We start from the raw sequence: 23,120 nt of genomic DNA, 5'->3' as shown, positions 1-23,120 counted from the left end.
TTATGGATCTCCAAAAACTCGTTGACAGAGTATACATAGAAAGCCAAAGAATGGGAATAAATATAAACATCAACAAGACAAAATACATGATCATCAGCAAACATCCAGCCTCATCAATGAAACTGACACTCAATGGGAAAAATATTGAACAAGTGTCAAGATATAAATATCTTGGTTGCTGGCTTAATGAACGGTGGGATCCAGAAATAGATATAAAGACAAGGATTGAAGTTGCACGGCAGTCCTTCATGAAAATGAGAACACTATTCTGCAATAAAGACCTAAACATGGAAGTCAGATGCCGAATGCTGAAATGTTACGTGTGGTCTATTCTGCTCTGTGGAGTTGAAACATGGACATCGAAGGCGACAACCATCAAGAAAATCGAAGCCTTTGAGATGTGGCTATACAGAAGAATGCTAAAGATATCATGGACAGAAAAAATTACCAATGAAGATGTCTTAAAATCCATTGGCAAAGCTAAACATCTTGTACAAATAATCAAGAAACGAAAAACATCATATCTTGGACACATCATGAGAAACAGCAAATACCAACTTCTACAAACTATTTTGGTAGGAAGAATTGATGGCAAAGGAACTAGAGGAAGAAAAAGAATATCATGGTTTGACATCATCAAGACGTGGACAGGAAAGAGCAGTGCACAACTGCTCAGATTAGCACAAGAGCGCAGTTTGTTCGCCAAGATGGTCACTGACCTTCGATAGAAGATAGCACAATAAGAAGAAGTAACTTGTAAAATGCAAGAATTTTTTAAACTTTAGTTCAAATAAATTTTAACTTTAATTAAAATTCATTTTAATTTTGTTAGCGATTCGGGTTGGTGAGAAAGCTATAATCCCTGTATCATTATATTCAACGATTAAAGCGAAGTGGCTTTATCAAAATTTGCTTTAACTTTTAAGAATTTTTTGAATATTCGGGTTTTTAACGATTATCCTGCCTAGTCAACATCCCCAGTTTGTTACATTTAGCAAACCAACGTGTGGCTGTTCTGTCAAAATCGATTTAAGAAATTTCAAATAATTTAAATTTTTATTATCGTAAAAGAACCACACACGCCCGGATAATTACAGGGGCGCTTAGATAAAAATTGCATGTGGGCAGCAAAGACCCTAGACCCTGACCACTGTAATACATTTTTATCTCTATACTCAAGCATTGATATGTACTTTGGATTGCATTCCTCCTGAATGCTTTCTACCACTGTGCTTTTACCATTTCCATGAAGTCTCTGTGATTTGAAATGGAATGTGTGGAAGAAAGGTGGATCTGTTTATCAAGTGGAAGAAAGCAGTGATACTATATAGATCCATTTCAAATCACAGACACTGTTCCTGGAAGTTGTTTGCAGAACCAAGTGAACTGCAAGAAAACTGATGGTGTAACCCTACACAGATTTTGAAGCTATCCCCATCAGCAGTAATTATTGAAGACCTCCGTAGAGTGCTATCATTGGCCTCCACATACACTTGACTGTTCTTGTTTTCTAGGTGATTTCATTCTCACTCTTCGTTAAGTGTATCTTTGAAGTGCCTCTGATAATGTGAAATGTTGGCATGTAAATATTTAATTTAGTTAGTAAATTATTTAATTTTCATTTGAGTTCTGCATAGTTTTTATTCCAGGAACTTCAACATGAATCACGAGAACACTAGTAGTATGTTCTTGGGGTCTGCTTTGGGGCCATTGCTGTTATCTTTATGTAAATGATATTGAAAAATGCAGGAATGGTAATATGTAGTTCTGTGCAGATGATGCAAAATTAGGACGAACTATGATGAGTTAAACCAGATGAATGGTGAGTGAAGGGATGCTAGTTCCCTGTTATAGTATATAAGGGGTTTGAAATTCAGGAAGCAAAGATGGGATCCAGAGTATAAGATTCTTGAGGATATCTGAGAGGAGGTGGAATATCTGGGGATGGTGGTGGAAAGACTCCTGAAATTTTGGGATATTTTACCCTAATTGCAACAGCAGCACAGCAGATTATGGCAGTGATGCAGAAGACACTAACATGTAGAAGGATGTTATGATTCCATTGTATGAAGCACTGATCAAACCTCATTTGGATTACTGCACAGATTTTGTCACCTAGTTTTCTAAAGGATGAAGAGATGTTGGAAAGGTTCAATGATGATTTATTAAGGTGATTTTTGGTCTCTGGAATGTTGAGTATGAAAACAGATTGAGCAAATGCAATTTGCAGAATCTAATAGTAGGAAAGAGGAACATGATTAAGACATATAATAAGTCAGTGAAGGGTTATTACCAGATTGTGGATGAGAGTTTTCAGCGCATTGGTAGAGACAGGGCAAGAACAAGAGGCCATCCCTGGATAAGAAGGATGTGAGAGAGAGAGGCATTGGCTTTTTTTTGCACTGAGATGGGCTGGTGATTGGAATGCATTATCCAAAAGTGTGGTGAGTGTAGAGACAGTGAATGCATTTCATGCATGGAATGAGAGACTGAATGTGTGAGAGTGGGATTTCCCATTATGAGTCTTTTGACTTCCATTAAGGGCTGATGCTAATAATAATAATAAGCTTCAGTGGTGAGACATGAAGTGATTTCAGAGCCAACAATGATGATGTCTGAATCTTTTTATGGATTTATAGTGAATGGAATTTTTAATAATGGATGGAGAGTTAACCATGATGTGGTGGTGGCAGTGATTTAGCTAATTGTTTGGCAAGTTTATAGGTGCAGCTGTCTGTACTGGAGAAGGGGGGAATATTAAGTGAGCCTAATAGCCGACCTTAAGGGTTTCTTTAAGTGGAATGTTGCTCTTGTGAGATTTGGATTTTATCATAATTTGATAGGTCTGTGGAATGCATCTTATGAAGACAGGCTAAAGATTTTGGGACTATAGAAATTTGTCAACAGGTGGAAAAAGGGTGCTGTGATTGAGACTTACTGATTACTGAAGAGTCTTCACAGGATTAATACAGAAGAAATGTTTTAGAACAATTCTGGTGGTGAGAGAACTAGGGGGCCATCTTTGGAAATTGAGTAAGAATGTGGTTATCAAGGGTATGAGAACTAGGTTTCTTTCTTGGAGAGTGGTGAATGAGTGGAATAGGTTGTCAGAGTCTATTGTGAGTGCCGTGACTGTGAACAAGTTCAAAGCAAAGCATGATAGATATTGTGCAAATTATATCTGTTGGATACTGCTTGGTGTAATGTTTAAGGCCTCCCTCATTAGTCTACAGACTGTATGGAAATTGCCCATATGATGATAATAATAGTAATAATAATTCTGTTGTCTAAATGAATATTGTTAGTTGCTGTGGCAGAAACATCATAGATGCCATATTCCACATTTTTTTTTTTTTTTTTTAATTTGCATATTTATGTAATGGAGGGCTGAAGTGGCTTGAAAAAGTTCTATGTTTGGTATTCTGAGTAGGGTTTCTGGACTATGTAAACAATAAATACAAATACAAAAAAATTATTATTATTATTTTTATTACATGACACCTCCAGGGAGTCCAGAGACTCATTGAGGGAGGGCACCTATTCCACAACTCTCCGTCTCCGCTGCTACTTTCATCATCTACACCAACGCCATATACCGCCGACCACCACCACTAGTATTTTCACAAACGATCACAAAAATTAATTATAAAATGGAAAAAGAAACCTTTACCCACTCGCAATATTAATGCACTATAGGCTTACTTTCATGAGTGGGAATCACGTAAAAAAATAACAATAGTAAAGGGTATATAAATTATAAATATAAATTATATATATAAATTCAAAAACTTAATAATCCCTTTCATCTAATAGTTAATAGTTCAGACATCACTACCTACAAATTTTGCAAACACTTATCTCAATCATCTCCCCTCCTCACAGGCAATTTCCCTCCTTTATTAAAAATTCTCTTCACTTTAAAACCACAATTGAAAATTATGCTTATGCTTATCCATATCTTATCCTTAGAGATTCAGGCAGCATTTAGCTTTGACATTACTTCATTGTTTGCCAATGAACCTTTAACACAGAGACCCCTTAACCTTATTATGTCACACTTTCTCTCTGACATGTAGAAATTATTCAAATTCACCATTTATTCAAATTATTTTTCATGAAAAGGTAATATACAAACAGCAAGTTGGACTGCAGTTGACTCTTTGCTATCCACTAGCCAATTTTTATATGGAATTTCTGGAAACCAGGCACTCAACACATCTATATATAAACTAACAGTTTAACTATAATAAATTTAGTTTAATCCTTTATCCAAGTGTGAGCAAACAAAGTTTGCGCCTGAAAGTATCTTCAGGACTAGGGCAAGGTGATACAACACCAGGGCAACTCGTTGCAAAGGTGTAGCAAGCTACCAACACTCCTGTCTCAGTATCTCCTTTAATGCAAAACACATCTCCTTGCAGATATGTCTCATGTTATGCAATAAGGGAAGGGCCACTACCCAGACTAGTTTCGACCTTTATTGAGGTCTCTTCAGTGGGAGCCAGGCCCAATCTGAGATACTAGGCAGAAGCATTCGTAGGTCATCTCTACCTATAGGAGTTGCCAAATGGTGTGCCACCCTTTTTTAATAAATTACTCTGGATTTAGAGAAAGATGTTGAAAGTTTATTTTTCACTTGGTTAGAGTATAATAAATTTAGTTTAATCCTTTATCCAAGTGTGAGCAAACAAAGTTTGCGCCTGAAAGTATCTTCAGGACTAGGGCAAGGTGATACAACACCAGGGCAACTCGTTGCAAAGGTGTAGCCAGCTACCAACACTCCTGTCTCAGTATCTCCTTTAATGCAAAACACATCTCCTTGCGGATATGTCTCATGTTATGCATTAAGGGAAGGGCCACTACCCAGACTAGTTTCGACCTTTATTGAGGTCTCTTCAGTGGGAGCCAGGCCCAAGCTGAAAGGTGGCACACCATTTGGCAACTCCTATAGGTAGAGATGACCTACGAATGCTTCTGCCTAGTATCTCAGCTTGGGCCTGGCTCCCACTGAAGAGACCTCAATAAAGGTCGAAACTAGTCTGGGTAGTGGCCCTTCCCTTAATGCATAACATGAGACATATCCGCAAGGAGATGTGTTTTGCATTAAAGGAGATACTGAGACAGGAGTGTTGGTAGCTTGCTACACCTTTGCAACGAGTTGCCCTGGTGTTGTATCACCTTGCCCTAGTCCTGAAGATACTTTCAGGCGCAAACTTTGTTTGCTCACACTTGGATAAAGGATTAAACTAAATTTATTATACTCTAACCAAGTGAAAAATAAACTTTTAACAGTTTAACTATGTGATGATGTGTTTGTTATTTGACATCATAGCCTAAGACACATTGCATATATTTTTGGTGCATTATACCTCATCATAGAAAAACAAACCCACAAGTCTAGTGTATATCTAAACAGACACACTAATGGCATGACTACCAAATGGTTCATTATTGTTCTTTATTTAGAGAAATTCACACATATGAGAAGGTACTTATGTTAGCAGTCAAACTACCATCCATCTCAACATTTGGCACACTCCTGAAAACTGGACCTGGGAGGATACCTTTGCAACATGTTTTTAGCCAGCGGCTACAATCCTCTAATAAACAAAATACTGCATTCTTCCCATTCCTCTTATAACCAACACACAAAATCACTAAAAAACTGTTGTCATTCCTTATGTTAATGGTACATCTGAAAAGATAACTTCTCTGCAAATATAATCTCCATGCTTCTTTCAAACCACACATTCAACTAGATACTTGCATCCACTCTCCTAAGGATCAGCTACATTGTCTTGCACATCCTGGACTGTATAAAGTTCTGTGTTTGCAGCTTATCCTACTTTTGCATACTGGAAATATGTTAACATCTGCCTTGAAGAACACAACTACACTGGTTTCCAAATTAAGGAACAAAGAGAAAAATCATGATAACTCACAAACTGTATGGTGAATTTTTATACAATTTAGTAAAAATCAGCATGATATAGAAGAAGTGAATAACAAATTTGTTTTTTAATGCTCTCATTTGTATTTGCAAAATACAAATGAGAACATTAAAAAAGTTGCTGAAGGTAATGTGGATAATGAGGTGATGTTTATGCAGCATCCCTCACAGGACAAAATATGAGCTAGATGACTAGACAAACAATTGTCATATAGTACATATCTAACATGACTGCTAACATAGTACATCAGGAGGGAGAAAGAAAGAAAAAGTAAATGGGAAAAGTATGAAAGTGCAAGAAACACAGTAGTGAGAGGGTATTGTATAGAGATTCGATTATATGGAGATTTAATGAGAAAATGACAAAGCATGTTTCCCAGGTGTGAAGCTGTTTGCGGAGGAGAGAGCAGTGAAAGAATTGATTGTTTTGGAAGCCATGAATGATTTGAAAGGTGAGAAATATGCAGCAAGAGAATATATGAAAGACATGTTGATGGAAAAAAAAAAGTGAGAAAGTAAAGATTGTGAGTGTGCTGCAGTATGACAGGACTAAATTGAGAAGAAGAGCTATGACTGTGAACAAGTCAATGACAAGATTGTGCATGAGGAATGGTGCATGGTTTATAGATGTATGGAGGGAATTTGATGGATGAAAGGTCTTGTATATGCCTAATGGACTGCATTTGAATGGTTAAGTGAGAAGCACAAACTTGGGGAAACTAGAAATATTAGGGGGAATACAGTGAGAAGGGCACCCTATTTGTTTCTTGAGATGCTGTACCCAGATCTGAGACAAATCTCATCTCTACACAAATGATTATGCAATGGTCAGTGCAGTTTCACAGGTTTCAAATTATTATTATCCATAGACCACATCTAATAATGCCCCATCAGCATAATAGTGATATGGGAAGAAATAAGCAGATTGCTTTGCAAATATATCCACAATGTCATCTTTAAACCTACTTCAGAATTAAAGAGATTATTCAGCTCTTTCCGGGATCTCCTGAACTATCCAAGATTATACTAAATATACTGTACACCTGTAATTTGCTTTTCATAGGTGAAACAAGATTACTGTATTTGCCAGCGTATTAGATGCACTGGCCTATAAGACGCACCCCCTTTTGTGTACATATTTTTTAAGAAAAAAACTTTAGCACTGAATATTATAATGAATTTTCAGTATTTCAAATATAAAGTAATAAGTAGGTCTACTTTCAGATTCTGATTTAGAAGAAGTTTCAAGTGTCTCTTCATTTAGCTCTGGAGATACATTTCTAGGCTAAATGAAGAGACACTTGAAACCTCTTCTAAATCAGAATCTCAGTCCTCATACAACAAATTGTCCTCTATACCATCCAGTGCATTACTAATGCCACACTTAAATGATTTAACCACTGTCTTGGTTTTCCAGCATCCCATGAAGCTTTAACCCACTCACAAACTTGTGAAATGCTAGGCTTCTTCCTGGTGGCGTAACCTAAAAATCTGAAGACTGCATCCAGCTGTTCTACTTCTCCCTCATAAATCCCTTAAATGGTTTATTAATACAGACATCTAAAGGTTGAAGCTGACTAGTTAGACCTCCTGGAATTACAACTAACTGAGTTTTCAATTCCTTGAGTTTATTTTTAACATCTTCTGTTCTGAGAGAACAAAACCGATCCCATACTAGCAGGGCTTTTCTGTTGTCTAAAATCCAAGTATTCAGTTCTGCCTCAAGTTCTGGCCATTTTGCAGTTCCACTTCATAGGTTATATTTACTGTTAGTTGCTTTTTTTTAGATCCTCTTCCTGATTCTGCCACGTTCTTATCATTTTATCAGTTGGGGATGGCTCGAAATGTCTCTGCAGCCATGTTTCCATGTTCTTTAGCATACAAGATCATGTGTAGCTTGTATGCAATATTATAGCAATGCTGACGTTTTTCAGCCATAATTTGCCAAGAAATTTGGAGAACATTTAACGTCAGATCTGTGATTTAACAGCTGTGATCGTCGATGATGGCACATGCGCATCCACTGAACCCTACATAACTGGAATGCTCTCAAACACCACAAGGAAGCAAGAAAGAAATCGCGTAACTCGGAATAGAGAAAATTTCCAGAAATGAAAGTAATAAAAAACTGAGTATCGGCATATAAGACGCACCCTCTTTTTCAGACCTATTTTCAAAGGAAAAAAGTGCGTCTTATATGCCAGCAAATACTATTATTATTATTATTATTAGACACCTCCAGGGAGTCCAAAGACTCATCGAGGGAGGGTGTGCCAACAGCATCGAATGATTGGACCCCTTCCAACTACTAACTACGCTCAAACTTACTTAACTGAGCCATTAGTAGCAGAAACTCTACCAATCGACCAACCTTTGCTGGTAATATTATTACAGGATATAGGTCTCCACAATTTTCCATAACGAAATAGTCTTTTTTTTTTTTTTTAATTTCTTTTGAATAGATAGAAATATATATATATATATATTCATTTTTAATATAAACTGAATATAAACCTGAGAATTATAACAAACTGAGATTTATTTGAAAACGCAACATGTTTCGTCGAGATTGACTTCATGAGGCATTAAGAACATAGAAAGATATTAAAAGACACTGAAATAAACATTGAGACACTCTAAAGCTATACAATTATAAGGTTATGATATTCAACTGTAAATTACAGTTATTATGAACTTGTGCTATAGTCCGTGTTAAAGTTCTTTGTTGTACACTTGTACGTGTGTGGAACCACGCGATCTCCAGTATCTGATAGTAGAGCTGAAAGAGTCAGGCAAATTATAGCTGAGATTATTGTTCATATGAAGAGGGTCCAAGGTGATTTCTTTTGACTCTACAATGTGGCGTTCTACCTCATCATGGCAAATATGTAGGTTTGAAGTTGTTGTCCAATTTACTTCATGTTGGCGGCTTTCGTTGTGCGTGTTTATTGAAAACAGGACATGGCCTGACAGGGCAGTTGCTCTGGTTCTCTTATAAGCAATCTCTCTCTCTCTCTCTGGTGCTCCTCGAGACGTAGGAGAATAGATTTCTCCGTTTGGCCATAGTAAGGTTTTCTGCACTCACATGCGACTTTGTATACACCTGGAAATTGTAGAAGGTTGTGGAATTGTTTATAGTTGCTGAAACTTGATCTTATTTTTGGAAGAGTCGAGAAGCACGTTTGTATGTTGAATTTCTTTAAGATTCTACTCAGTTTTTTTGGATAGTGTGCTGATATATGGCAAGGAGATATAACCTTTGGAGTTGTTCTGTGTCTCTACGTTGACGGTGGGATAATTGTTTGTTGATACTTTTTAAAGAGTAGCCATTGCTTTTAAAGGTCCATTTAAGGTGTTGTAGTTCTTTTTTTAGTTCTTCTTGAAATAAAAAGAACTACAACATCTTAAATGGACCTTTAAAAGCAATGGCTATGCTTTAAAAAGTATCAACAAATAATTATCCCACCGTCAACGTAGCAACATAGAGACACAGAACGACTACAAAGGTTATATCTCCTTGCCATATATCAGCACACTATCCAAAAAACTGAGTAGAATCTTAAAGAAATTAAACACAAACGTGTTTCTCGACTCTTCCAAAAATAAGATCAAGTTTCAGCAACTATAAACAATCTCACAACCTTCTACAATTTCCAGGTGTATACAAAGTCACATGTGAGTACAGAAAACCTTACTATGGCCAAACGGAGAAATCTGTTCTCCTACATCTCGAGGAGCACCAGAGAGACATTGCTTATAAGAGAACCAGAGCAACTGCCCTGTCAGGCCATGTCCTGTTTTCAATAAACACGAACAACGAAAGCCTCCAACATGAAGTAAATTGGACAACAACTTCAAACCTACACATTTGCCATGATCAGGTAGAACGCCGTATTGTAGAGTCAAAAGAAATCACCTTGGACCCTCTTCATATGAACAATAATCTCAGCTATAATTTGCCTGACTCTTTCAGCTCTACTATCAGATACTGGAGGTCGCGTGGTTCCACATACGCACAAGTGTACAACAATAGAACTTTAACACGGACTATAGCACAAGTTCATAATAACTGTAATTTACAGTCAAATATCATAACTTTATAATTGTATAGCTTTAGAGTGTCTCAGTGTTTATTTCAGTGTCTTTTAATATATTTCTATGTTCTTAACACCTGATGAAGTCGATCTCGAAGAAACATGTTTCGTTTTCAAATAAATCTCAATTTGTTATAATTCTCGGGTTTATAGTCAGTTTATATTAAAAATGAACATATCCCAATCCCGAGTTAATAGTAGTAGTCATATATATATATATATATATATATATATATATGCACATGTTCTCCATGAAGAATATTCCAAACTTCAGGGATTGTTAAGCAACAAAGTTTATATCCATGTCCAATTTCTAACCAATATGGAGATATATCAGTTGTGAAATAAACACAGAATACTGTGTAAAACTCTTTTTCTTTTTCTTTTTTTTTTAAATTATAAATTGCAAAATTTTTTAGGTAATCTGAAAACTTACTCTTAAATTAGGAAATCAACTTTTCATTCATGTTGACCAACTGGATTGCATTTCTGTTCTCCAACAGAATAGGATATGAGTTCAAATCTCACTTTGACATAAATACTTCTGATATAGATGAATTTCATCACCCATTGCAAGTCTCTCATCTCTTAGTTAAAGCCTGAATTGTTTCAAAAAAGCGTATGATAGGTTTACAATGTTTTGTGTTGGGAATTACATTAAATTATTATTTTATTATTTTTTTTTTCAGAAATGATCATTCATAGAGCTCCTACAATAGCTGCTTAAAATGTCTGCTTATTTGGATACTCATTGTCCATATCATAATCATACTTGCCTTGTTCTCTCTTGCATTGGTTAGTAATTTTGAATGTAGCAGTAGCATCCAAAATTCTCCAATGCAGGTTATCAATATTGTTAAGTTCAGGAGATCCAGCTGGCTGGGGATAAAACATTTCAACCAATCCAGCAGTTTAGACAGTAACAGTTCAGAAAATCAGAAACTGGCCATTAAAAATGTAATGAAGCATCATCATTATTAAAAATTCATATACTGTTATGTCAATAAAGTTACATCATCTAAAAGATCCAGAACATTTTGGCATCAAATTGAGGTATGTTTCCTCACTGAGACAATCACTAAACATTATGATCTGATTAATTGTTTCCAGTAAGATCACACTATATCAGTGGCAGCTTGTACATAAGCACTGTGACACTGCAGCACCCCAAGGAAAAAACAAAAAAATTAAATTTTGTTTGTGTTTATAAATAATAACAATGCTTACAACATTATATAAATGCAATACAACATGTTAACAACAAAGATTACAGCTTATGTTTTGACATTGACTGAATAGTTAATAATTGGAATTGTTTGATTAATGCTTTAGATTACGCACTGCAATCTAAAAGAGTGTCAGAATTATCACATTCGGTCAGTTGTGACTAGGCTTGCCGATATTCGTTTGCACTTGTCACTGCACATAACAAGTGAATCTTACACTGCTCATTTAGCAGTGTCGCTACAGGTAAATTGTATGCTTGCGTGCATTATTTCTGTGAGATATGAAACTTTTATTATTGGTGTGTGTTCATGGTGAGGATGAAATTTTTGGCAAAAATATTCCAATTATCCGAAAGTCAGTTAGAGTTAAAGCATACAATTTATCTGTAGTGACACTGCTCTTTGAGCAGTTTCGGATTCACTTGTTACATACAGTGACAAGTGCAAACGAATATCGGCGAGTCTCAAAATTCTTGAAGTATGTAAGTTTACATATTCTCAAATATGCAAATTTACTTATTAATAAATTGGTTACTGATTAGGAAAAAATGAACGATTTTTCTTATTTTGTATATGCAGCACCCCCACTTTAAATTTTCACCAGCTGTCACTGCATTGCATGTTTACCAAAAACTGATGTGTTGAAAATTCTTTTCATCTGTTGCATGAGAATTTTCACCCAGTTCATAAAACCAATTATTATTATTCCATCTTGAGCAAATATCACTGCATCTGTGAATAAAGTGAACCTTCCTGCAGCTATATCAGTAAACATCCCATGACAAAAGTTTGCTTTCGATTCATAATCTGCTTCTTCAAAATGCTGTATACTTGCAAATGGTACAGATATAAATGATATTAACATCTGTAGCAATGAGCAGTACAATTGCTCAATCTATACTGAACTTGATGATTAACCTCATTTTCAGAAGCAACACAAATGATCCAGTTTCTTACAGATGATAGTCATCACTGAAAGCTTGTTGGTTATAGACAAGATAGTTGGTAGCAGATCCATATCAGTTTCTCAGCAGCCATTTTCACATTCCATTATGGAAGTAATAAATAAAATGGATGTTAGTGTAATCCTCATTTGAAAGCCTAGACTTGTAATCAGCTTTTCAGTAAAAGCACATGTCTAGAGGGGATAATGCTGGGTATAGAAACAATGGCATTTATATGCTTTATACTAATGCCAGGAGTATCCGGAATAAGGGAGAGGAATTAGTGGCACAGATAGCATCAGCCTGGCCAAAAATTATTGGGATCACTGAGACGTGGTTGACAGAAGGGGATATAATAACAGGAATAGAAGTCGCTGGGTACAGCATTTTTTGTCAGGGTAGGAGGGGAAAGCGTGGTGGTGGGGTACTGCTTATGATAAGTGACAACCTATATCCTCTAAGAGTGGAGGCTTTGGAAGGAAGTGAGACAAATGATTTTGAGAGCATATGGTGTGAGGTAGAGATAGGCAAGACAGGATATTTGGTGGAGTGTTGCTAGAGTCCCAACATAGGATGGGGACCAGGAGATGTTTAGACAGTTGTTTGGCAAGTGCAAGAAGAAACATTGTTATGGGAGATTTTAACTACAGTAGTATAAATTGGAGAGAGGAAGATGCATGTAGCAATAGGGGAATTGAATTTCTAGAATTCTTGAGGGATAAATGTCTTAGGCAACATGTAAGAGAGAACAAGAGGTTCAAGAGTTTTGGATTTGGTTATAGCATCAGAAGAGTTGATAATAACAGATGACATCTCTCCCACCAGTTGGAGAGAGTTACCATATGGTTTTGACTTGGAAAATGAATAGACATGCAGGTATCAATGAGACGGGAACGGGAAATCTGACCTGTGAAATTATAAAGCAGGTGATTATAATAGTCTTAAACATCAACTTGGAGAAGTTTCATGGAGGAATTAGAAGGCCGGGATATCATTAGTGCGTGGAAAATTGTGAAAGAATATTTCTTAGCAGCAATGGTAAGTTATATACCACGAGTGAAGAAGAGGACACAATTTGGAGTAAAGTGGATGACAAACAATATTAAACAGGAATTGCATGCGAAAAAGAGGCTATGGAAGAGATATAAGGAGACAGGTGAAGAGAAGATGCATGAAGAATATAAGACACAGGCCAGAAGAGTGACTAGTGTGGTAAGGAAAGCGAAACTGGAATATGAGAGGAGATTGGCCCTAAAATCCAAAGAAAATCCTAGGGAATTTTTCAGCTATGTGGCCAGTAGGAGGAGAAATGACTGTGGAAGAATGATATTGTGGGATAAAAATGGGAATAGAGTGACTGATGCAGAAGACATAGTGGAATTGTTCAATGAACACTTTATTGGAGTATTTCATCCTAGAGGAGTCAGTTTTAATGCTAGAGGGATAGGACTGGTTCGAGGTTCAGAGGTACAGGAGGAGAGTGTGTTTCAGATACTGAGTACTCTGAATGTCAGTAAAGCTTTGGGACTGGATGGCATTTCACCACGAGTTTTGAGAGAATGTGCTAGGGAACTGACAGTGCCTTTAACCTGGCTTTTCAATGAAAATCTGGCTGCGGGAAATGCCCAGGGAATGGAAGGAAGGTAATATAGTGCCATTGCATAATGGTGGTAACTGACTAGAATTGTCTACTTATAGGCCAGTCTGTGTATCATCAGTAGTTGTTAAGATCTCGGAGAAAGTAATGAGGGACCGTATCCAGCATTGGGCAGATGAGGGTAATGTTATCTATGAGAGTCAACATGGATTTGTGAAAGGGCGCTCTTGTTTTAGCAATATGGTAGACTTTTATAATAAAGTTACGAGAAGATTAGATGAGAGAAAGTCATATACTGCAATTTTCTTAGACTTAGCGAAGGCATTTGACAGGGTGCCACATGATAAGCTGATATTTAAGTTGCAGCACATGGTTCTGGATGTCAGATTGGTCAAAAGGATTCAGGATTGGCTGTCTGATAACTATCAGAGAGTTGTGTATGCTGGAGCAGTTTCACAGAGGCTGAGGGTTACAAGTGGGGTTCCACAGGGCTCAGTACTAGGACCTATATTGTTTAACCTATATATCAATGACAATGCCAGTGGATTGCAAGGCGATATTCAGTTGTTTGGGGATGATGCGAAGCTGGGAAGGATTATTAGTAATAGTGCAGATGTGGTAGCCCTGCAAGAGGATTTGAATAAGCTAGATAGATGGGCAAATGAATGGGGGTATCGGTTTAATGCAGCAAATGTAAGGTCTTGAGGTTTGGGAAACATCGATGGGATGCTGCATATTCTATGGGGGGAGTTATACTGGAGGAAGTAGGGGAGACAAGAGATCTGGGATTGGTGATTGATAGAAACCTGAAATTTAGTGGGCATGTTGCAAAGGTGGTGAAGGTAACACAGAGGATTGCTGCAATAACGAGAAGGACACTGACCTGCAGAGATAGAACAGTTATCATTCCGTATATTATTTCTGGGAAAACTCCCATGTTATGGAGTTTAATCATATCACCTCTCCCAGGAGAGGTGATATGATTGAGACTTTTAAACTGTTGAGAGGTGGTTACAGGGTTGACACTGGGGAGTTCTTTTGCTTGGTTGAACAGCGGGAAGGAGTGATGACAATTATAATAGTTATCATTCCGTTGTATAAGACCCTGATCAGACCACACTTGGACTATTGTTCTCAGATTTGGTCCCCAGGATTTGAAGGGGATAAATTAACTGTGGAAAGGGTACAAAGGCAGATAACAAAGATGATTTCAGGACTGTATAATGATAGTTATGAGGATCAGCTGAGGGAATGTGGACTGCAGAGTTTTGTGAATAGAAGAAGGAGAGGCGATATGATTGAGACTTTTAAACTGTTGAGAGGTGGTTACAGGGTTGACACTGGGGAGTTCTTTTGCTTGGTTGAACAGCAGGAAGGATTGATGACAAGAGGCCATCCCTGGAAGTTACGAAAGGAAACTGTGAGCAAGAGGGTGAGGAGTAGTTTCTTTGCATGGAGGGTGGTTGAACCATGGAATGCATTGCCTGATGGAGTGGTGAGAGCAAGAACAGTCAGTGAGTTTAAGGAGTGGTATGATAGACTTTGTGTTTCTTTGTGGGGACCTTCCCTCGATGAGTCTTGACAGACTTTATGTTCTTAGGAATGATCTCCCACGATGAGTCTTTTGACTCCATGGAGGCCTGAATAATAATAATAATTATTATTATTATTATTATTATCACGGGCTACTCCAGGAGTCCTTAGACTCATCGAAGGAGGCCCTAAACATCATGTTCACGCAGCTGTTCAACATTCTCACAGTTTCTATCATACCTTGCCTTGAACTCACTCACTGACATAGCACCCACAACTGACTCTGGCAGCTTATTCCACTCATTTACCACTCTAAAAGTAAAGAACCCAGCTCTAACACCCCTGCTAACCATGGTCTTGCCCAGCTTCCATGGGTGTCCCCTAGTTCTCCCACCACCAGTCCTGATCTCAAAAATATCATCTGAATTAATCCTATAGAATCCTTTTAGCAATTTGAATGTCTCAATCATGTCTCCCCTTTTCCGCCTATCAACTAGTTTCTGCAACCCACAAATCTTCAACCTGTTCTCATATGGTTCATTCCATAGACCTGCTATCATCTTAGTCACTCGCCTCTGGATCCTCTCAACCTCCTCCCCATCAAGAAGGAACCGAGGTGACCAAATCTGGGCACAGTAGTCGAGATGAGGTCTTATCAGGGCTCGGTACAGAGGTACAATAACTTGTTTTTCTCTGCTCGTCAAGGTATTTTTCAACAACCAAGTGAGTTGATGAGCTGATTTAGCTACTTTCGTAATGTGCCCCCTAAACTTCATCTCCCTATCCACCAACACTCCCAAGTCCCTGGCCTCATCAATCTCTTGGAGTACAGTTCCATTGATGTGGTATACTGCTGCTAATCTTTTCACTCCGAAATGCATAACCTTACATTTTGTCACATTAAATTGACATCCATTCTCCTTAGTCCAGAACTCCAATCTATCTAAGTCATCTTGCAAGACTTTGACATCTTCTGCATTCACTATCGCCCTACCCAACTTTGCATCATCAGCGAACAAATGAACTGTCCCACTTAGACCCTTCCCTATATCGTTAATGAACAGATTAAACAGCAGTGGTCCAAGAACAGAACCCTGTGGCACACCACTAGTCACAGGCCGTTTTTTGGACTCTACTCCTGAATAAACTACTCTTTGATATCTCGCCATCAACCACCCAGCTATCCATCTCACCAACCCTATATCCATTCCCATATGTTGTAGTTTATGGATTAGAATTCCATGTGGTATCCTGTCAAACGCCTTTGCCAGGTCCAGCAGTATCACTGTAAACCCATTTCCCTTATTTGAATCACCTTGTTATAAAACTTGAGCAAGTTACTGAGGCATGATCAACCCTTCACAAAGCCATGCTGTCCTCTGTACAGTATCTCATTTTCATCAATCCATTCCTGTATTTTTCCCTTGACTACTTTCTCCAAGACCTTGACAACGACTCCTGATATGCTGATCAGTCGGTAATTTGCAACCATAGTCTTGGATCCTCCTTTATGTAGTGAAACTATTTTCCCCTTTTCCACGCCTTCGGGACTAAGCCAGACCTGAGACTCAGATTAAACAACATGGTCAAGGGCACTGATAATTCATTAGCCGCTTCATGCAAGACCCGTGCCGGTATACCATCCAATCCCACAGATGTATTCACATTAAGGTTCTGTAATAGACTATTCACCTCCACTTCATTCATCACAATTCCCATATAAACTAATGGTTCCTTCATTTTTTCAACGTCACCACCTGGATGATTTACTTTTGCAAAGTGCGCGCTCAGTAACTCCACTATATCGACTGGTTCAGTGAACTCTTTACCATCATCATTCCTTAAAATCATTTTGCCATGTACAGTTTTTTTCTTGCTTGCAGCATATTGAAAGAACTGTTTGGGATTCTCTTTTGCTTGCATAGCTAGTTTCCTTTCATAATCGGCTTTTGCTGTTTTTACCACACTCGTTACCCTTCTGGCCTGTACTTTATACCGTTCGTGTGCTTGCAGGTCACCCCTTTCTTTAAATTCCCTCCATAGTTGTTTCTTTTTTTGCAGCTCAAGCTTAATGGTGTTATTCATCCATTTAACCCCTCCTTGTTTCACTATTCAGACCTTAGGTATACAATCAGCCATAACCTCCTGTAAATGCTCTTTGATCACTTCCCATGCTCTATCGACGTCCAGCCCTTGCAGTTGTACATGCCATGGCACTGATCCAAGCAATCTCCTAAGCTTGTCATACTTGCCAGCACGGTAATTCCACATATACCCTTTCTTAATCACAAATTTCACACCTTTAGCCACCTCCCAGGTCAAGACCTTATGATCACTCTCACCAATAGGTGGCAACATGGCATATTCATTACAGTCAAATTCTCAGATACTATTACCAGGTCAAGCACTCTCACACCCCTAGTATTTTCAATTACATGCTGTTTCAGATAGTTATCCCTTAATAATTGAATAAAATCCATTTCCTTCCTCACATGTGTCCTCTCCTCCTTCCAATCAATGTTACCATAGTTGAAATCCCCCATAATAATTACCCTCCTTCCACTCATTTCATCAATTTGTTTATGCATACCATCTCCACCATCTATTCCATCACCTGGTCTATAGCAGCACCCAACTGTATATTTTATTCTGCCAGTATCAATCTCACACCAAATAGCCTCAAATGAGCTCCTTTCACTATCCTGCAATACTTCAATTCTCCTTGGCTGCAGTTCATCAGCTATCATCAATAACACCCCTCCCCCAATTTTATTCTCTCTGTCCCTCCTAAACATACTATAACCTACACATTCTATCCCACTAACTATATCATCTTCCGTCAGCCATGTTTCACTAATGCCAATAACCTGTGTCCAGGAAGAGCCAATCAAGGCCAAAAATTCTTCCTTCTTGTTCCTAATACTCCTGGCATTAGTATACATGAATTGCAGTGTTCCCTTTGTCCCACCCCTATCTTGATGCATTATTCTAAATATCCCATTCCCATTTTTTGTCCTTATTGCTGGCTCAGGTACATTATATACATTTTTACACTCAACTGTCTCACTGATGTCTGGATATCCACTCCCCCCCCCTCCTTAGTAGTTCTAGTTTCCCTGGTTCTGCACATCCATTTTCACTTCATTCAGCAACACTTTTTCCAGTCTCCGCACACCAAGTCCATTCAAATGCAGGCCATCCATCTTGTATAAGTCCTTTCGCCCATCAAACTCATTCCACACGTCCACAAATTCCACACCACACCATCCGCATAACCTGCGCATAATATCATTTGCGATTATGGCCCTCCTTCTAAACTCCTCTCTGTCATACCGCGGTAACAGACTCACCATTCTAACTCTGTCACTCTTTTCTTTCGCTACCTTTAACAATACTTTCAAGTCCTCTCTCAATAATAAGCAACATCAGTTCAATAATAATAACATACATGGTTTCTTCCATGTTTGAACCACTGTGTATATATATCTATATGTTCTGTAATCTCTCATGTATATGAGATTGGCAAATAAATGGAATAGTTTTACAAATCCTAGGATTCTTGCAAATATTAGACGGCATAACTTTGATAAGGTCCAGGGTTGATTGACCGAAATGGTTTCTGATCTCTGGAATGTTGAATATGAGGATAGGTTAAGATGAATGCAGTTTCCAAAGTCTAGAGGATGGGTGATAGGATAGAGATGTAGAAGTTAGTGAGGGGTTGTTATGGGTTTAACATTGAAGAAATTTACATGGCATGTGGGAGATTGGGAAAGAATGGGAGGTCATCACTGGAACCTATATAGCAGTGGCAAATTCTCCATGCTTGCCTGCCCAAGCTCATTAATTGAGAAAGAAGTAATATTTATTTGTTGATAAATGCATGCATTTATGTGCATTCCATTTAGGCTTTTATTTTTGTAGACAGAAGACGTCTTAAGCTTGAGTGGTAATAATGAGATTTGCGTTGTGTATCGAAGGCTGATGTTTGCTCGGTTGTAGGAGCTTCCAGATCCCTGCTGCAGCACTATGATTTCATGCACGCGCATAGCCATTTCTGCTCCCTTCACATCCTCTTAAACACAAGGCCATACACAGTTAAAGTAGCTCTAACCAGTGAGCTTCAGCCAGCCTTTACAAGTGTGTGTGTGTTGCTTGGGAAAATTAAGTTACAACCAACTTTTTATGATGATGTTATTGACCAGTTCATAAAGAAGAACCGTAGGGTAGAATTTATATTCAAGTAGCTAAATTGAAAAAGATAAAATATCATTTGTAAAATGAATGTTGTATTTGTATGATTAAATGTACATGAATTTCTAAATATATAGTTTTAAATGGTCAGTAATTCATTATTCCGCTAATCAGACTTCAATCACACTTTCCACTCCCTGAATGATAAAAGAGCAAGAGTGAATTTCAAGACCAGGATTTGCCCCTGCTATATAGGGAGGGTGTGAATGAGTTGAAATGCATTGCCTGAGACATAGTGGCTGCAGAGAATTTGAGTGTGTTTGGGGCACAGTTTGATGAACTGTGTTTATGACAAGGGGTACCTCCTAGATGTGTCTGTGACTCCATGGGGTCATGGAATAATAATAACTAGGCCATGATATCTACACATTCAAGCAGCTCTGCTATTAATAGTAGCCCAATTATGAAAAGACCATCTTCCCATCTGTCTAGGTTCGGACTCAGGTTGATATTTTTTTTTCTCCTTGAAATAACTCAAGGAATTAATCCCTGAAGTTTGACATTCTGCATGAGGCAGAATCTGTTCAATTTAATTTAACTCCATTTAGGACTAAACATATAATGCTTCTCTCTTAAGTGCAGTTCTCTCTCTCTAGGTCCACCTGCACTTTTTCCATATGTAAAAACTTTCGTTCTGTTAATTTATAATGAAATTGGCACCATTCAGATTGAACAAATGTAGGCTAGTCCAGAATATGGTGCACGTTTTCATTATTTGATAATATATAGTCATCACTGAATGATGACTTTGTGGTATTTTTGGACTCCACTATTAAAACACTTACAAAACATCTTTAAAGGGTAATTTTCGACCATTTATTTACAGCACATTGTATAATCTAGATGGTATTTCCTTTTTTCTCTAAGGAATGTCATAATCGCAGTGAACCAAAGTAGCCTGTCCAAGGTAATTTGGTATTTCCTATATTTTGTTGGCAAGAAATATTAGTTTTATTTCAATATTGGATGAATTTGAATTAGGCTTATTTTCAATTTAACATAGAACTATACACTTTTGCTTACTTCAGGATTATCAATTAAAAAAGTTCAGTTTTGAAATATAATGTGTTTTCTTGAGTATAATGTGTATAAAGTAATACAGATATACATCCACTGTTACAAGGTTTTTTTTCCTGTTTTATCCCATCTTTACTCTTTCAGATTTGGGGAGAGTATAGGCGGAGGTTTGGCAGTAGCTGAATTAGCATGGCCCCATCCTTTAGTAATTGTAATTGGTTCATTGCTGTCTACTATTGGTGCAGGTATTCAATCTCTTACAGGTAATATATCACGAGTAACACTAATTTTCAAACTTTTCCCTTTTTTAATGATTATTTGTATTCACTGTATTTTATTGGATGTACATATTTAAAATTCATGGGATAACAATTTAGTGAGATGGAAAGCAGTGACTGTATGATAGAGCAAATTATGAGTGGAGAATTGCGATACACAAAAGTTGTTGCTGTTCTAGTTTTGGATTATAGCAAATGCAACTAAGGCTACTGTATTACAAAATTTGTGTGGTCATCTAAATTTACCTGTTTTGCAGGATGAAAAACCCAAGGTTTTTGGGGAAAAACCTTTCTAGCACCATATTAGACTAGCTAACTCACCTTTAGTTGAAAAAAAAAAAAAAACTTATAAAAGTTTTTATGGGATTGTTATGGGAGATTTTAACTACAGTTGTATAAATTGGGGAGAGGAAGATGCATGTAGCAATAGGGGAATGGAATTTTTCGAATTCCTAAGGGACAAATATCTTAGGCAACATGTAATAGAGGGAACAAGAGGTTCAAGAGTTTTGGATATGGTTATAGCATCAGAAGAGTGATAATAACTGAAATGACATCTCTCCCGCCAGTTGGAGAGAGTGACCATATGGTTTTGACTTGGAAAATGAATAGACATGCAGGAGTATCAAAGAGACGGGAACGTATGTGGAATTATAAGGCAGGTGATTATAATAGTCTAAGACGTCAACTTGGGGAAGTTTCATGAAGGGAGGAATTGGAAGGCCGGGATATCATTAGTGCATGGGAAATTATGAAAGAATATTTGTTAGCAGCAATGGTAAGTTATATACCACAAGTGAAGAAGAGGACACAATTTGAAGTAAAGTGGATGACAAACAATATTAAACAGGAATTGCATGTGAAAAAGAGGCTATGTAAAGATATAAGGAGACAGGTGAAGAGAAGAGAAGATGCATAAAGAGTATAAGACACAGAGCAGAAGAGTGACTAGTATGGTAAGGAAGACAAAACTGGAATATGAGAGGAGATTGGCACTAAGATCAAAAGAAAATCCTAGGGAATTTTTGAGATATGTGGCCAGTAGGAGGAGAAATGACTGTGGAAGAATGATATTGTGGGATAAAAATGGGAATAGAGTGACTATTGTAGAGGGCATAGTGGAATTGTTCAGTGAACACTTTATTGGAGTATTTCATCCATGAGGAGTCAGTTTTAATGCTAGAGGGATTGGGCAGGTTTGAGGTTTAGAGGTACAGGAGGAGAGTGTGTTTCAAATGCTGAGTAATCTAGATGTCAGTAAAGCTGTGGGACTGGATGGTATTTCACCACGGGTTTTGAGAGAATGTGCTAGGGAACTGACAGTGCCTTTGACCTGGCTTTTCAATGAAAGTCTGGCTGCGGGAAAGGTGCCATGGAATCAACAGTTAGTAAGATCTTGGAGAAAGTAGTGAAGGACCGTATACAGCATTGGGCAGATGAGGGTAAAGTTATCTGTGAGAGTCAACATGGATTTGTGAAGGGGCACTCTTGTTTTAGCAATATGCTAGCCTTTTATGATAAAGTTAAAAGAGTATTAGATGAGGGAAAGTCATATACTGTCATTTTCTTAAACTTCTGCCATTTTCTTAGACTTAGCGAAGGCATTTGACAGGGTGCACATGATAAGCTGATATTTAAGTTGCAGCACATGGGTCTGGATGTCAGATTGGTCAACTGGATTCAGGATTGGCTGTCTGATAGGTATCAGAGAGTTGTGTATGGTGGGGAAGTTTCAAGGAAGCAGAGGGTTACAAGTGGGGTCCCACAGGGCTCAGTACTGGGACCTATATTGTTTAACGTTTATATCAATGACATTGTCCATGAATTGCAAGGGGAAATTCAGTTTTTTGCAGATGATGCGAAGCTGGGAAGGATTATTAGTAATAGTGCAGATGTGGTAGCCCCGCAAGAGGATTTGAATAAGCTAGATAGATGAGCAAATGAATGGGATGTCTGTTTAATGCAGCAAAATGTAAGGTCTTGAGGTTTTGGAAACATCGATGTGACACTGCATACTCTATGGGAGCAGTTATACTGGAGGAAGTAGGGGAGACGAGATCTGGGCTTGATGATTCATATAAACCTGAAGTTTAGGGGACATGTTGCAAAGGTGGTGAAGGTAACACAAAGGATTGCTGCAGTAATGAGAAGGATGCTGACCTGCAGAGATAAATGAGTTATCATTCCTTTGTATAAGACCCTGATCAGACCACACTTGGACTATTGT

General features: G+C 37.8%; 1 protein-coding gene across 1 annotated transcript in view; it reads left to right on the top strand.

The window, feature by feature from the left end:
• kcc (solute carrier family 12 member kcc) overlaps nt 1-23,120 on the top strand; it is an 831,023-nt gene that overhangs the window by 389,895 nt on the left and 418,008 nt on the right. Inside the window, exon 12 of the mRNA XM_090408412.1 lies at nt 20,760-20,878. Within this exon, the coding sequence (XP_090264538.1) occupies nt 20,760-20,878 (119 nt within the window). The remainder of the gene's footprint in view (nt 1-20,759; nt 20,879-23,120) is intronic.

The sequence above is a fragment of the Typopeltis vanoorti genome, chromosome 18 (genome assembly GCF_054136105.1).
Source record: "Typopeltis vanoorti isolate ZY-2024b chromosome 18, IOZ_Tvanoo_1.0, whole genome shotgun sequence".
In the NCBI taxonomy this organism is placed as follows: Eukaryota; Metazoa; Arthropoda; class Arachnida; order Uropygi; family Thelyphonidae; genus Typopeltis; species Typopeltis vanoorti.
Note: the sequence above shows the minus strand (reverse complement) of the source record. Positions and strands in the feature narration are given on the sequence as shown.